This window comes from Montipora foliosa, chromosome 6 (assembly GCF_036669935.1).
Source record: "Montipora foliosa isolate CH-2021 chromosome 6, ASM3666993v2, whole genome shotgun sequence".
NCBI lineage: Eukaryota > Metazoa > Cnidaria > Anthozoa > Scleractinia > Acroporidae > Montipora > Montipora foliosa.
This window is the reverse complement of record NC_090874.1, coordinates 14,174,496-14,189,495: the sequence shown is the minus strand read 5'-3', so window position 1 is coordinate 14,189,495 and position 15,000 is coordinate 14,174,496. Positions and strand designations below refer to the sequence as shown.

General features: G+C 40.9%; 1 protein-coding gene and 1 long non-coding RNA gene across 2 annotated transcripts in view; one reads left to right on the top strand and one right to left on the bottom strand.

The window, feature by feature from the left end:
- LOC138006774 (uncharacterized) overlaps positions 1-7,740 on the top strand; it is a 9,854-nt gene extending 2,114 nt beyond the window's left edge. The window contains exon 3 of the long non-coding RNA XR_011123935.1: positions 7,174-7,740. This is a non-coding gene — a long non-coding RNA (uncharacterized lncRNA). The remainder of the gene's footprint in view (positions 1-7,173) is intronic.
- The window catches only part of LOC138006771 (arylsulfatase B-like), a 17,350-nt gene that overhangs the window by 2,169 nt on the left and 181 nt on the right, over positions 1-15,000 (bottom strand). The window contains exons 2-8 of the mRNA XM_068853287.1: positions 11,482-11,641; positions 9,023-9,135; positions 7,201-7,347; positions 4,502-4,672; positions 2,504-2,673; positions 1,413-1,697; positions 1-77 (exon numbers count right to left, since the gene is read on the bottom strand). The exon at positions 1-77 is cut by the window's left edge and continues 147 nt beyond it. Of these exons, the coding sequence (XP_068709388.1) occupies positions 1-77; positions 1,413-1,697; positions 2,504-2,673; positions 4,502-4,672; positions 7,201-7,347; positions 9,023-9,135; positions 11,482-11,581 (1,063 nt within the window). The 5' untranslated portion in view covers positions 11,582-11,641. The remainder of the gene's footprint in view (positions 78-1,412; positions 1,698-2,503; positions 2,674-4,501; positions 4,673-7,200; positions 7,348-9,022; positions 9,136-11,481; positions 11,642-15,000) is intronic.

Sequence of the window (15,000 nt, the reverse complement as noted above, 5' to 3'; positions counted from 1 at the left end):
CCCAACCGAGTTCGAATGAATCATCCATGCCAACGACTAGTTTGAAATTTCCTTTCCTAATACCTGCGAATTTCAACCTTAATAGAAGAAAAAAATCATGTTTCCATGAAGTTTATCAGAAATAACACACAAACACATCATTTGAAATTATCTTTTACTTGACGTTTCGTCTGCTTCTGCATTCATCTTCAGAAGTGACGGCTAATACAAAATTGGAGTTTAAATATACAGGATCACTAACTTATTAACTATCAACTATTAAGTAACAATAAAGGTGACAAAAACTAAAGAAGACAGGTTTTCGCTGCTGACATATTCATTTAAGGTCGGCTTTAAATCTTTGATCAACAGTGTCTCCCTTATTTTACAGTGACTGTCGGATCGCCCTTTCGCTAAAATTTCAAAATGATCCCATTTTAAACCGTGACCAGTTTATGTAGCATAGTCCGCAAGAGCCGACTTATTATTACCATTATTTAATGCTTTAAAATGTTCAGTTTTTCTCAGCTGCGTCTTTAGTAGTTTAAGGAGGAGGGGGAGGATGGGGGGGGAGCTCTTAACTGCCAAACTATTGCTATGGACCCTTTCAAATAGTCATTTCTCGAATTTCTTAAACTCTACAGTTATCCAGGGTTTTTTTTATTAACATTAGTTTGTAAGGTTCGACTCACAACCATATTTGGTAAATCATGTAACCAAAACAGAAAATGCCTAAAAGCTCAGCGAGTTAACCATGTTTTTCACAAAGCATCAAAGCAGCAGTATGAGAACATTCTAACAAGAAATCTGTAGCATTTCCGAGTTGCTGTTTGTCTCGGTTTCAAAGTGAGTCTTGGTGCTCAACTATTGTAAGGGAAATGAGTTTGATTTGCATAAGAATACGCAACTCATTTCCATTTGAATGGTTGTGCACCAGGACTCGCTTTGAAACTGAGGCATGCAGCAACTCGGAAATGGGCTAATTCAGTTATAGGCCTTTATACGATACTTCGCCGACATTGTACAACGTAAACAAGATGGAATAATATTGAAAGACTTAAAAGATAGCTCATAACTATATTTGAAGTGACGTTTTCGAGGCGGGGTTTGCAGAGCTATCAGGGAAATGTAGCATCACGTTTAGGTGAAACGCGTAAAGCAAAAGTTACCACTTGATCACGATTTTCCCGCCAATGGGCATCACCATATGAATGGATATTCTGATTCCCGTTTTTTTTAAAATGAGATCAGCACATTTTGTCTCTGTTTAATCAAAGTTCAGGAAGTGCAGACATTAACATCATGATCACGATCAGCGTCATGATCATGGTCACCAGAATGAAGAGATTAATTTGGACCGGCCCCCTCCCCCATGCTACGTACGTTAACTTGACTTCAAATGATTTCCTTCAAAAGTCAAGCGCGTGCCTTACCTTGGGTCTATATTGTGCAGTATTTCATCCCTGGGCGATGGTGCACCATTTGCTATTGTGTCCCAGACATTCATTCCATCGGTTCTCGCCGATATCAGCTCAGCATTGCCGCCGCCTAAGTGGTAAAGTGTCGATGCCCAATCTGTCGCGTCAATCAGTTCTGTGCACACGCGTCTTTTTTGCGTGATGAGATCATTGGCGGTGTAGACGAAGCCCACGCCTTTTACCCCACCCTCCCACAGGGTAGCTTTGCCTGCGCGAAGTGGCCAGTTTGAGCCTGCGTTCCTGGCATAAAATTGCATATAAGGCATTTATGAGTTATGAATTCAACGTTGCTGTTTAAGAGAAGACTCAATAAGGCAAGTATTGGCCAATCACAAGCCGCGTAACGAAATAATCTTATCATTAATTTAAAGCAACTGTTTGAAGTCAGCACTTGGAAAAACACATAGTGCGAGATTAAATAACTATTAGCTTTTCTTTCCCCTCTGAGTGGCGCGAAAGTTTTAACGAAAGAAATCATGAAAGTACTTTCGAATCTTAACCACGCAATCCTTCTTTACAAAATAATTTGCCTCTTTAGCAAAGGATAATCGTATTTTCATCAAGTAGTTGATATTTAAAGTGCATTGCCATTACAGATCAAGCCATCTGCGAAAATTAGAGCCCGAAATAAATTTTAATCTCTATGTGATCTCTCTTCAACATTTTGAAAGTTTTGTAGAATTTATGCGCTTGTTAAAGGTCTAACCACTCACACAGTTTTTAGTTTTTGCTGGTTAATATTTCGCTGAATGTCAAAATGGTAAAAGCTTAAAATTAAGGAGGTGGCTTTGTTTTAACAAGTTCTTTAAACTCTCCCTTAGGAAGACACTTTAAAATTCACATGTTAATGAAGTGATTACGTCAGTAAAGGTTGTTACGTACTATTGGCCAGTATCGTATTGTCATCCTGTCCCTGCGTGAATCTCGATTTCATGCTTCTTCCCGTCTTACCGAGAAAACAAGATATCAGATCCCTGAAAACTTTCCAATACCAACTTACTGGCCACATTAATATGATCTAGTCGTCGCTCTCTCCCGTTGCTTACCAATTAAGTCCATACGGAGCTCCTCCGTTGTCTGTCGTAAATATAATAACAGAATCTTGCAGCATTCCCTTGTTTGCAAGCGCGTCCCTCACTCTTCCAACTGATTCATCCAAGGCCGTTACCATGGCAGCATATTTCCGTCTTTCTGGACTTTCGATAAAATCAAATTTCTGGGAAAATGGAAAAAAGGGGAAGAAAGATTTTAGGAAAACGAGAAAGAAGAGAACCTTTTCAAGGTGGCAAAGAAGCCCTTGGAGCCAGGTTGATTTATTTTATGTTTTTGCACTCGATCGAAGGAGAACGTGTCCTAATTTTGTTCACATTGGGTGATTGTGTGATCTTCCCACAAGGAATTGAGATATTTCTCTGTAAGAGACACCAAAATAGCCACCCCAAAGATTCTTTGTTGTTTGCAGGGGCACCCTCGCGTGGATCCTCGCACACGTATTGATCTCAATCTGATGACAGTCTCTTTTTGTTATATGATCAGTTTTCTAACTTGGAACCCTATGGAAACAGACTAAGCGACCGTCGAACGCACTTCAATAATCCGAGCTTACTCCTAGTTTTTTATTTATACGAACCATTCAATTCTAGCATGGGCGTTTCCAGTTGAATATCACGGTTGGTCTTTCATATACCGGATCCGAAATAATTAATGTCCATGAAGCAAAAGAACAAAGCGAACATAACAACACCTAGTTAATAAGGCCTGATCGGAATAAAAATAGTTCTTTTGTTCTCCGCCATTTTAGTCCAGTATATGAAAGTCTACCCAATGTCACTGAGGCACATATTAAAGAGAAAAAAAAATGTCACATAATATTTAACAACTATTCACCGAAGTAGAGGTGGCTAGTGGTGGATATTTGCCAAGCTGCGAAGCGGCGAGGTAAATATCCACCACTAGCCACTGACAGTCTGAGGTGAATAGTTGTTTTAGTATATACTAAAACAGTGAGATAATACAGCACAAAAAGATGATTTAAACTCATTTATTCCTGCGAAAATTACAACATTTTCGGGCGCAAATTCCGCGCGAATTGCTGGGAGGTAAATAGCAAAGCATATCCGGAGTTTGAGTAGCCAATCAGCGCGCGCGTTCAACGCCATCCACTTTTTTTTAGTATATACTAATTATTATTATTTCACAGTTTTTAATTACTATAATTCATGACAGTGTCAAATGTCTATGTCTGAATGCCACTACAGCTATAATTCAGTGTCGACAGTAACAACTTCTGGTGAGAGTAATGTATTGTGAGACTGTTTGGCTGAGCAGAAAAACGTTTGACTTCATTTGCATTAATAGTTTCATGAGCGTTTATCAGTTGACAGTGTTCCCAATTAGCGCTCCAACGCCAGAACGACTAAACATTTCAAGGTTCCTTTCCTTTCCTCTATATATATCATGGGTCGCGTTTTGTTGAGATTACTTGTTTTGGATTGTCTAGTTGATCAACCCTGAACTAGGTTGAGTAAAATCATTGATGAACAATGCTGATGTCCGCTGTTGTTCTTTAAACTGGTCTGACCTGCCCGTGATTCTCCGGCTCCGTCCACACGTATCCGTATATTATTTGAATCCGCAAGTTTTTCTTTCCGGATAGGCCTTCCGTCCACACATATTCGCGGCGAATTCGCTGGCGGATCAGGAACCGTGTGGACGCCAAATCCGGATATTTTTTTTATCCGGATGAAGTAACAAGATCGAGCCCAATTCCTTACCGTGAAATCAATTCTCAAGATGGCTGCCGTGGGCTTCAGGGCGAAAGCTCTTTTACCTCTGTTTCCTTGAGGAGTGCTGAGCACTAGAGTGAATCCGGATACGTTTCTGGTAATGGCCATTACGAAATTTGAAAACAAAATTTAATTTATTCTGGATGAAAGTATTAAAAAAAGAAGGAACAAGTGTGATTGTAAATATAATTTCCTGTGGTTTCAAGTAATCTCGTCAGAGTTGACGCTCCTTCTTAACGTGGCTTGCGTCTTATTTACCTGTATAAGGTCGTCTGGAGCTTGGAGGGGATCGTTCTTGTTGGCTGAATGAACAGCTTGATGCGCCAGGTACAGAAACATCGGATGTCTCACATCATGAGCGTTTATCTTTTTTATGGCTTCATCTGTAAACATGTGCGTTGCGTAAATTCCTTTTCTGTCGCTCACCGGCTTATGAAAACAAGAAAACAATCAAAAGGGCAAAATTACTGTAGATTCAGGGCAGTCCTGGGTTACGGTTATTTTCCGAAGCAGTCCGGAACCCAAATCGAAAGACTGGACTTAATTGGTAAAGGCCTTGGGAACAAGTAGTCCAGATGTTAAAGTGCGGACATTGAGTTGTTCACTCCTGCTCCATTTACAGGGGAATCGGTTTCTTTTTATTGTCCTTAACTTAGAGCCGTTTTATTGTTAAACGGTTTTTCGATTGCCCCATTCATGAAATGAAGTAAGGTTACAGTGCAAGTATATACAAACAAGAGTAGAGCGTGCAGCCGGTCTGAAGAGTGGGTACGTCGGAGCCACCTTTCTCATAAAAGAAAACAAACCAGCTTGTCAGCAGCAAAACCAATATTTGTTTCGCTATGAACCGTAATCACAGGTGCCCCAAGCTCAGTGTGAGCATGGCCTACAAAATTATAAGGATTTGTATGGGAATTCCGATAAAAGGCTTAAGAAGATAATTATATGAAAAATTCTCAATTAAAAAGCCTAATCTTATTGCCATTGTGGGTAGCTTCCTTCCTGTGTGGTTATTTTCCAGATCCGATGCGATTTGAGCCATTTTTCAAAAATCCCAAGGCTAGAGATTAAATTCTCAGGAGACACCAATTTGAGTCAAATGTTCCTTGATAAAATGTTCCCACGGTCAAAATTCCACATCAGAATCAATTGACAAAGATTTAACTTTCATCTCAACCCACCATCGACGCAATTGCAGTCCTGCGAGCGACCTCAGGTGGTAATATTGCAAGAAGACAGCTTTCGAAAGATGCGCTTTATCACCATGGTGGCCATGGCTTTGAACGGTGATAACAAACTGAGCCTTGCGGAAGTGGCAGACCATAGTTTGTCAACCGCAAGTTTCTTTATTTCCCTGGGTCTCCCCACATGACTGCATTGTCTCAGTCGTCCAATCACAGTCCCACCTCTTTCGTGTTGAAAACATTCGCGAAGCCGGGAAACGTTGAAAGATGCGAGAATGAAAGCCGTAGTGAACAAGCCTTTGGGCATTCATGCCGCTTTTATTAGTTAATAGGCCTTTATACGTTGTAGGCTGTTCGCGATCTTAACTGTATTTATCAAGCCTTCAAGGAATTAGCATTAATGGCGCAAATAGGCAGGCCACTCTGTGCGCAGAGCCTCCTTTTGTCTTCTTCTTTACTGAGGAGGAGAAAAGGAGGCTCTGCCCGAATCGTGTCAACTCTTTGAAGCCGCCGCAGCCCGAACTTCTGGACTAGTCAATCTTGTTTTCTCTCGTCAAACCGGTTTTTCCAGTGCGAGCGTCAATTTAGCGACAAACCCGATGGTTATAATTGAGCCCGCTGTACCGTGAAAAACCAAGATGGTGGCGAGATCTGGCATATTAGGATTGGGTTCGAGACTGCATCCTGGCAACATGCAGCGCATACTCAATAAAGATCTTACTCGATTCATGCAGAGCATTTCTCGAGAACGCCAAAATCGAGCAAGCAAAAGAAAGGCTCTGCTAGCAGGGTGCTCGCAGGCCTGCTATTGCGTTGATAGTGGGTTGAGATGAAAGTTCAATCTTTGTCAGTTGATTCTGTTGTGGAATATTAATTGTAACTGTGGGAACATTTTATCCAGGAACTGATATGACTCAAATTGGTGTCTCCTGAGAATTTAGTTTCCAGCCTTGGGATTTTATTATACTATCGACAACCGAGAAAATGAAAAATGGCTCAAATCAGGAAGGAAGCTACCCACAATGGCAACAAGGTTAGGGTTTTTAATAATATTCATTTAATTATCTTCGAATTCTTAAGCCTTTTACAAATCCTTTTAATTTTGTAGACCATACTCACACTGAGCTTGGGGCGCCTGTGCCGTAATGAAATAAAATAAATTCACGGTTAAATTGGTGCGTTCTATCTACGCAACTCTTATTTCAAACAATTTTTCGCATCCATAACATGGCGGCGCGCGTTTCATGAGACTACACCAAAGAATACCTACTTACTACTAATAGAGAGTTCCCTTCAATCGAACTGGGACAAAAGCGAAAGCTAACTCTCGCAAAGAAAACGCAAAGAGTTATATTAAAACTGTGGAGACGAGCTACGTTTGTAGCGCTTAGCTTTCTATGTAAGTTGCGACTTTCAGACCTACGACAGCGACGTCGACGAAAACGCCACAAACAGTAATATGATTGGTTAAAAGGGGACAAATAATCGTGCTGCACGCAACCTCGTTCCCAGGGTGTCTCTTCTCTGCCTCCATTGTCGTTGAGAAGAGAGAGAGGGAACGAAGTTGTGCTACACGCATTTTAGAACATATTTGTGTTGTACTCTGCATAACGCCGACCTGAGGTTTTGACGACAACGTGAGCCTATCACGTAAACCTTTAATTCTCTATTTTTACTCTGAAATCCCTCGTGAACGACATGAAATAATGGCGAAAGACTTACGATTGTGCTAAATTACATTTTTAGGTGACGTCGCTGTCTTAGTTCACCTACCTCTTCGTTATCTCGGAGATCGTAGCCCCAGTAATCTTCAAAAGAGCTGTGATCCCAGTAGTCTTCTTTGGCTCCCAAGAAGCCGAAGAAAGAGTCAAATCCACGATACAAAGGAGTGTATTCCTTTGTAAAGTAACCTAGATGCCACTAGAAAAAAACCCAAATGGTAAGATACCATAGTCTGTTATTGCATGAGGACGAGGAACTTGAAGAAACCACTATCTGTTCGAAACGGCAGTTGGTGCGCACCACTTCAAAATTTCACCTAATTTCTGTCGGATCGTCGGCACAGGCTGTACTTGTATTGCTTTAGGGATAAGTTGTTTTTTGTAATTTAAAAAAAAAAGGTGCGGATAGTCACCTTGGAAAAGAGGCATGGAAAGCGCCCTTAGTGATGCCGCCTGTAAGTTCCGAAAGAACGCATTTGCGACTCACTTGAAAATATGATTCAAAGACATCGGTCCGCTTGCATGTATCCAGACATGTCCAGGATTGCACGTAATTATAAAAATTACAAACAGAATAATATACATGAAAAAATTACTCGATTCTGATTGGCTAAGAGAAGTGTAGTTCAGGTGTAACACTAGTGCAAAAAAGTGCAAATTACACATCAAAATTCTGGATTATGATTAGAAAATAAACAATAGGCGGGTTTGGTTAGAACCAATCAAATCTTTTGTTTCCAAATAAAGCGCGCGCCCTGGATGGCCCAATGTAAATTTTTTCAAAGACCACAAATTGTACCCGCCCTATGGGCTTGTTCTATTTTGGTCGTCTTTGAAGAAAATTACTCGAGCTTTTTTTTTATTCCAAATTGCACTCGAAATCATGTGATTACCTGTACTTACAAATAATTGCAAATGTACCGCAAAAATTACGATTTTGACAAAAAGGACAAAAACAAAATAGATAAGTGAAAGGACAAACAGCATGTGAGGGTCCTACGAAAATGACAGATACACTGAACGACGAAAACGACGATTTTCACGAAAATTACAAAAGATCGGAAAATTTGTAATGGCGTGCAAAAGTGCACTGATAAGTGCAGACACTTGCACTAGTTATGTCCAATCTACACAAACTGATACAGTCCGGCAAAGGTACGATCAGCACCGGGGAAGTGATCATGATGTTGGACGCTAGGCAATATTTGCATTGCATTGTGAACCGTGGCTTGGATACCATTGCCCCGTTTTTGTTTTTAAAGTTTTTACTTTTGACCGCTCAAAAAAATCCATCAACGCTGAAAAGTAATGTAAAGACCCTTTCGAGTGACCTTTGCAGAAGGTATTGTAGACGTGTATAAAACTGAATAAAATTCAAACTTTATAAAAATCAGAATTTAAAAGAGTGTGCTTGATGTGGTTAATAAGTTTGATAGGAAAGGAATGAAAAGTACTTTCATGTTGCAGCTCAGCGGGTGGTGCAATGGTCCGTTAACCTAGTCATGGGTTCAATTCCCACCCTGGTCGGAGAATTTTCCTTTTTTTGCGTTAGCCCATTTCCATGACTTCGGAAAACGCTCTGCTGGATTTTCTGGGATTTGTAGCACTAACAAATTTATTTATTAATAATCTTTGCGGGTTAGTTCTACATTATTAACATAGGCTTAGGCTTGTATGGCTATGGCAAGGGCAAATGGCGGAAAATCGTAGTAACTTGGTGATATTTTTGTTTGATGCAACTAACAGGATCTTTCATTTTCCCCTACCCGGAGGTATGGGGAGATGAAACAAATAGGTAAGGAGATTTGCCGTAAAGTAACCATATTATCCTTAATCTCCCTATTTCTGACAGTGAATCACTTCATTTTAATTACCTTGCCAACTGCGTGGGTCTTGTAACCAAGTGTTTGGAGATGTTGTGCTATAGTTACTTCCTTAAGCGGGAGGCCATACGGTTGCGCAGCGAAAATAACAAAATGTTGAACACCTGTTAAAAAACAATGTTTGTTGTACTAATATCGCCATTTAATTCTGCTTATCTGTGCCAAATAAAATTTGGTTGAAATCACTTTTATGTTATTAAAGTAGGACGTCGAATGCTCGAAGGTCTTCACTAATGCTTTCTGGTGAAAATATGCCTGGTCCTCAATGCTTGGCTTGCAACTGACGTCTTTGGAGGCCACGTTGGTGTACAGTATAACTGAACAATAGCATAAAAGTCTTTTGGGAATTTGGGTCTATTATTATGCACAACGCGAGCGACATTTTGCTTTTGTTTTGTACAACAACATGGCCTTCTAATCACGTGAGTGCAAACCAAAAATAGTTGGTTTGCAGCCAATCGCTGGAGACACAGATAACAATGATGTAATGTAAAATTGCTGGTGGACGAACAAAAGGAGTAAATGAGAGATCTCCTTATTTCGTCCACCAACATGGCGGCGATGACGTAACTTGAAAACCACAAGCAACTGTACATAAACTTCCTGGCGCCTAATTAATAATCACTAGTTCCTCCTTATATCACACAGGATACTAATTAAGAATAATTAAGTTAATTTGTTTGTGTAAGTTGCTCGTGCTTTCGTTGACGTTTGAAAACAGCTTTTAACTCCTGCGTCATATCTCTCGTCAGAGATTGGAGAACAAGGACAAAAATGAGTGCGAGGAGTGCGAGTTTTCCCTACTGAGCATGCGCATAAGGTTTGGAGGCCCACATTTTTCGAAGTGCCCGTGCTCAGAACGAAAAACTCGTACTTGAAGTCGTCCTCGTACTCCGATCTAAAGTTCCCTATTCTTTGACCGCACCTGACGTCACGGCGGCCATGTTTGTGGAAAGAACAATAGCGAAAAAGTCTTTAGGGAATTTGACTCTATTATTATGCAAATCTTGAGCTACATTTTTCTATTGTTTTGGCACCAACATGGCCGTCTTATCACGTGAGTGCAATCAAAGAATTAATAAGCACCCCAATGTTGCTCTTCTTCGTTACTAATTGCCTATTTCCCTCTAGATAACAAACAGTATCTGCCCTTGATTTCACAAAACGGCGATTTTCAGAACGAAGAGTGTTCTTTCCTAAGCGTTTTAATTTTTCGTAACATAGTTAATGCATTGAGGTAGTTAGGAAACTCGGTAAGTCTTTTTGTTTCATATTCTTGTTTGTATCTTTGGCCTTGACAGTGCAAAAAAACACATCTTTTTTCGAGAACCAATCAAATCTTTCGATTAAATTCTGCGCAAAATAATTTGCGAACCTGTGCGAAGCGAAAACAAAAGACTTTGCACTGTCACGGTCAACTCAACATCGATTGCAGCAACATTGTTCTCGCTTGTGAAGGTTTTAAGGTGGGCAGATCTAGACACGAGGGGTCATGTTGCAGGGACATGTTGCAGGAACGTCTAGCGGGGACAAAATCACAACATGAGCACACAGATGAAAATAATGCGGCTACATGTTTCAGTGATATTTTGCAGCGACATGTCCCCTCGTGTGAACTGACACTTTTATAACTGTGCAACATCAATTTGGGGGGGATTTTGTCCCCGCGACGTTTCCCATGAAGTTCGAGCTTATTGAATTTCATGGGACACGTCGCAGGACAAAATAACCCCCAAAGTGGTGTTGCACAGTTACAAAAATATCAGTTGACATGATGGGTCTTGTGGCTGCAACATATCTCTGAAACATGTACCCGCAACATTTTCATGTGTGTGCACATGTTATGATTTTGTCCCTTCTACATTTCCCCGCGACACGTCCCTGCTACATGTCGCCTCAGTGTGTACTACACACTTTTTTGTCGCTGCAACATGTCGCTGCACCAGGTGTCTGCCCACCAAGGTTTCATAACCAGTCCCTCCATTAACTATGTTCATAAGTAGCTTGTGGGAATGTTACGACAGGTTTAATGTACAGGTCACGTTTCACAGGTCACTCATTACAAAACCTCCACGAATTTTAAACTTTGGCCTCATTAAGCCTCGTTAGGCCTTAAAACGATGCTTAGGTCTAAGCCGGGTTAGCCTAATTCGAAAGTTTTGGGTTGCTTTAGCATAGGTAAAACAATTAACTGTAACGAGTGACCTGTGGAATGCGATCTATGTTTTAAACCTGCCGGGAACTCCCCGTTATATTTGGCACGTGCATCCCGCACCGATAAAGCACGCAGTGAAAATCTCACATGAAAAAGGTTCGAAATTTTGGTTTCTTTTAACCATAATTGGGATTAATTGGTCTTAGATCTTAAGGTCCATAACATCACAAAAGCAAATTATCGAATGTTCCCCCAAATCATTTCGCAAACCCTTTCCTAATACTATTTAACGTACCGAGGTGAATTGGGTGTTTCCCTGTCATGATAGATGCGCGTGTTGGAGTACACATCGGTGACACATAGTAGTTGTTTAATATCACTCCTTGGTTGGCCATTGCGTCAATATTTGGAGTTTGAATTTGTCGGGTGCCATGAAATCCAACATCATCCCAGCCCTATGAGAATTGCAATCGGGAATTATTAATTTTTTGAATAACGCCATGGCACCCATGGGGGTGTCCCCAAACCATAAAGAGGCACCCATGTTGCTTTACTTAACTGATCCTCCTGGAATATGTCTCTGTTTTTATGTCAAGACTTTCTTTGGTTTCGGTTCAAAAACGTCGGTTCAAAAGCGCGTAAACCAAGAATTGTGTTCGTCAGGGTACAATCAATAATGTTTGAGCTTATCAAAAACAAAATGGCGGTTATATTTTAATAAGCATATTTTTTACAAGAAGTATCTGAATGAAAATGTCATAGAATTTAGCCTCTATGTCGTCTTTATTTCAACATTTTTTTTTTATCTTTACCTGATACTCGAAAATGATTGCTTGTCTGCCTCTCGCTTTCCAGCCTCTCCCACACCCCCCAAAATATTATAATTATAACGCACGCTGCGCCTTCCTTGTAGGCGCGCATGCCCACATTACCAGACAGGGTGTTTGTTCGACGCCGGAAGCCGGACGTTTCGTCCGGTGCGTTTCCCATTCCATGTCCCGTACTTTCATGCCAATATTTGAGGGATTTGTTTTATTTTTTATTATATATATTTACACTTACTTTTTAAAGAGAATCTGAGTGAACTCCAGCCTTGCATGGGAAACTGATGCTTGGGATCCAGAAACACTGAAAACAGTGTTTCTGAGTGTTTTATTTGAAACATTTCCTCCGGGGAGGAGGGGGGGGGGGGGGGGGTATGCCCCAGACCCCACGAGGTAGCGGCACCAAAAAGTGTCACGTCCGGTGCTTTCAGAAATATGTTCGCTATTTTACAAAGCTTTCGAAAACCCTGACTACTGGTGAGTTCAGGCATTGACAACGGCAACCGTCTAGGAGAACAACGCTACAAAATATAACTTAGCGCTATAATTCCATTTTGTTTTCGTTGTAGAATATGGGTAGACTGACAAAACTGGATTGGTGCGAGCAGTTTAAAAGTACGGGTAGGAAATGAACGGTTCCTGACTGCATGCTTACATTGTCGTCAAAACCGTTCTTACGAATCCAATTTATGGTATAGGTACTTTGCCAATATCATACAAAGTGAACAAGATGGAATAATCTACACGTCGAAAACTTCTGAGAGTGCAAAGTTATATTTTGAAGAAGCGATGTCTTTGCCGTAGCCGGCGATGTTAGGGAGTTTAAGAAACGACGACGGCTACGACAACACCAAAAAGCAGTGTTATTATTGATTAAAAGAAGAAAAATGATCGTGCTGCACGTGCGACACTCATTTTTGTACATTTCTCTCCCTTACTCGTCAAAAAAACCACTTAAAGAGTGCTTACCATTTGTCTAAAAAACTGGTTGGGGTGACAGCCTGGTGACCTTTGCATAATGTAAGCGATTTTCCGTTTTCTCGGACCTAAGCTTGTGCCCATGTGTTCCCTTTCAGCTGTCTCGAATTGGTGCTAAATTTCAATTGGTGGAGACAGAAGAGCAGTACTGGAAATAACAACTTGGGTAAATGGTAATTGGCTTGATGCGAAAGCTTTGTCAATTAATAAATGTGGATGTAGATGTAGATGGTAAGAAAAATCTCGGTCCAACCGATCCGACCGGTCAAAGTGGACAAAGTGGTCAAAGTGAGGTGGTCCTTTTTTTCCGGAAATTTTCTGGTTGGACCGAACCGGACCAGGCCGTTCCATTTGACTTCGAAACCGAAAATGTCCGGAAATTTTGGATTAATGGTAAGCACCCAAAATGACCAGTTTTAAGGTTTCGACGCCAACGTGGGCATACATCAGTAAATCTTCATTGTCTCTCTTAACTTCAAATCCGTTCGTACCAATTTAGTTACAGGATACTTCGCCCATATTGTACAACGTAAACAAGAGGGAACAATCGTGAAATACTTAGCTCAAAGTCATATGTTGAAGTGACGTTTTCGTCGCTGTAGCCGTACTCGTTTCTTAAACTCTCTGTTTCACTATTTAAGGTTTTAAAGGCGCGTGAAACGTCGTGTTCATGCTTACCTCACGCCAGTTCCCACTTGTGAGATAAGCACAAGCGTACGTGAGACAAGCACAAGCGTAAGGAAAGTAAATTTTTCTTTTCTTATCACCGCTGCTCGTTTTTTTTAATTAAACATCACATAATTTGCGCTCAGAAAGAAAAAAAAGGTTTTCGTCTTAAGCTGTTTAGAGAAAAAAGACAGCCCCAAGTTCCAATGCGTATATTGCTATCAACAGGCACAGAAACATTTCGCGCAAGGCTTGCGCCACGTTTGTTATGAGCCGGCGAAGTAAAAATTGGCGCAAGACGTTGGCTTAGCCAGTCAAGTAATGTCATATGAATGCAATACAAACTTCATTCTGGAACTAGAATGACTGACTCATTCTGATATCATTTAAACACTCAGTAGCATAGTTTCACAGTGTGAAAGATAATAAACCATGACACCTGACAAATACATGAAAGGTATTGCGCCTCATCAACTGGGAACTCGGAAAAATTCCGAGCCCCAGATGGGATTTGAACCCACGACCCTCCATGATCTAGTATGTATGCTCTAATCACTGAGCTACTGGAGACTGTGGTGAGTAAGGGTGAAATGAGGGTATAGACTACGCCTGCATCACGCAGTCACATAGTCTAATTTTTAACCATATATGACTCTTAACTGCATCGCGCAGTCACATTAAGGCAAATCGGCGCTTGGGTGGTTGGTTGGTTGCATCTCTGATATCTCTTAATGTGACTGCGTGATGCAGTTAGCGAGGTGCTATCGCCGATATGCCTTAAAAGTGACTGCGCGATGCAGTTAAGAGTCATATATGCATGGTTAAAATTAGGCTATGTGACTGCGTGATGCAGTCGTTGTCTAAACCCAAATTTCACCCTTACTCACCACAGAGTCTCCTGTAGCTCAGTGATCCCCAGTTGTATTTCATGTATTTCTGTCATGACAACTGACTAAGGGTTAATTAATCGGGCCTAGGTGGAATGGTGATTATAAAGTCAATACTTTAGTAAATACTTGAAACACAGCATGAATAATAATTATGGCAGCAATTAGAATGCGCCGTGACATTGAATTTCACTTTTTCTGTCAAAAAGTAAAGTGATTTTTGACAGATATTTGAGAGCACTGCCGATCATCTTGCTCTCTTAACTATTTTCACACCATTCATTAAAGCCGGGATGCATACCGTGCGACAAAGCTCTGGAAGAGCGTCTTGATGGAATCAGTTTGGGGACGCCGGAGGCTAGGACTTCTTGATAACTGAGCCGTTTTGTTTCTTCCTTCTTCTTTATAGATGAGATAAAGACAACCTGATGCCAGCATCGGTAGCCCAACATTGAATCA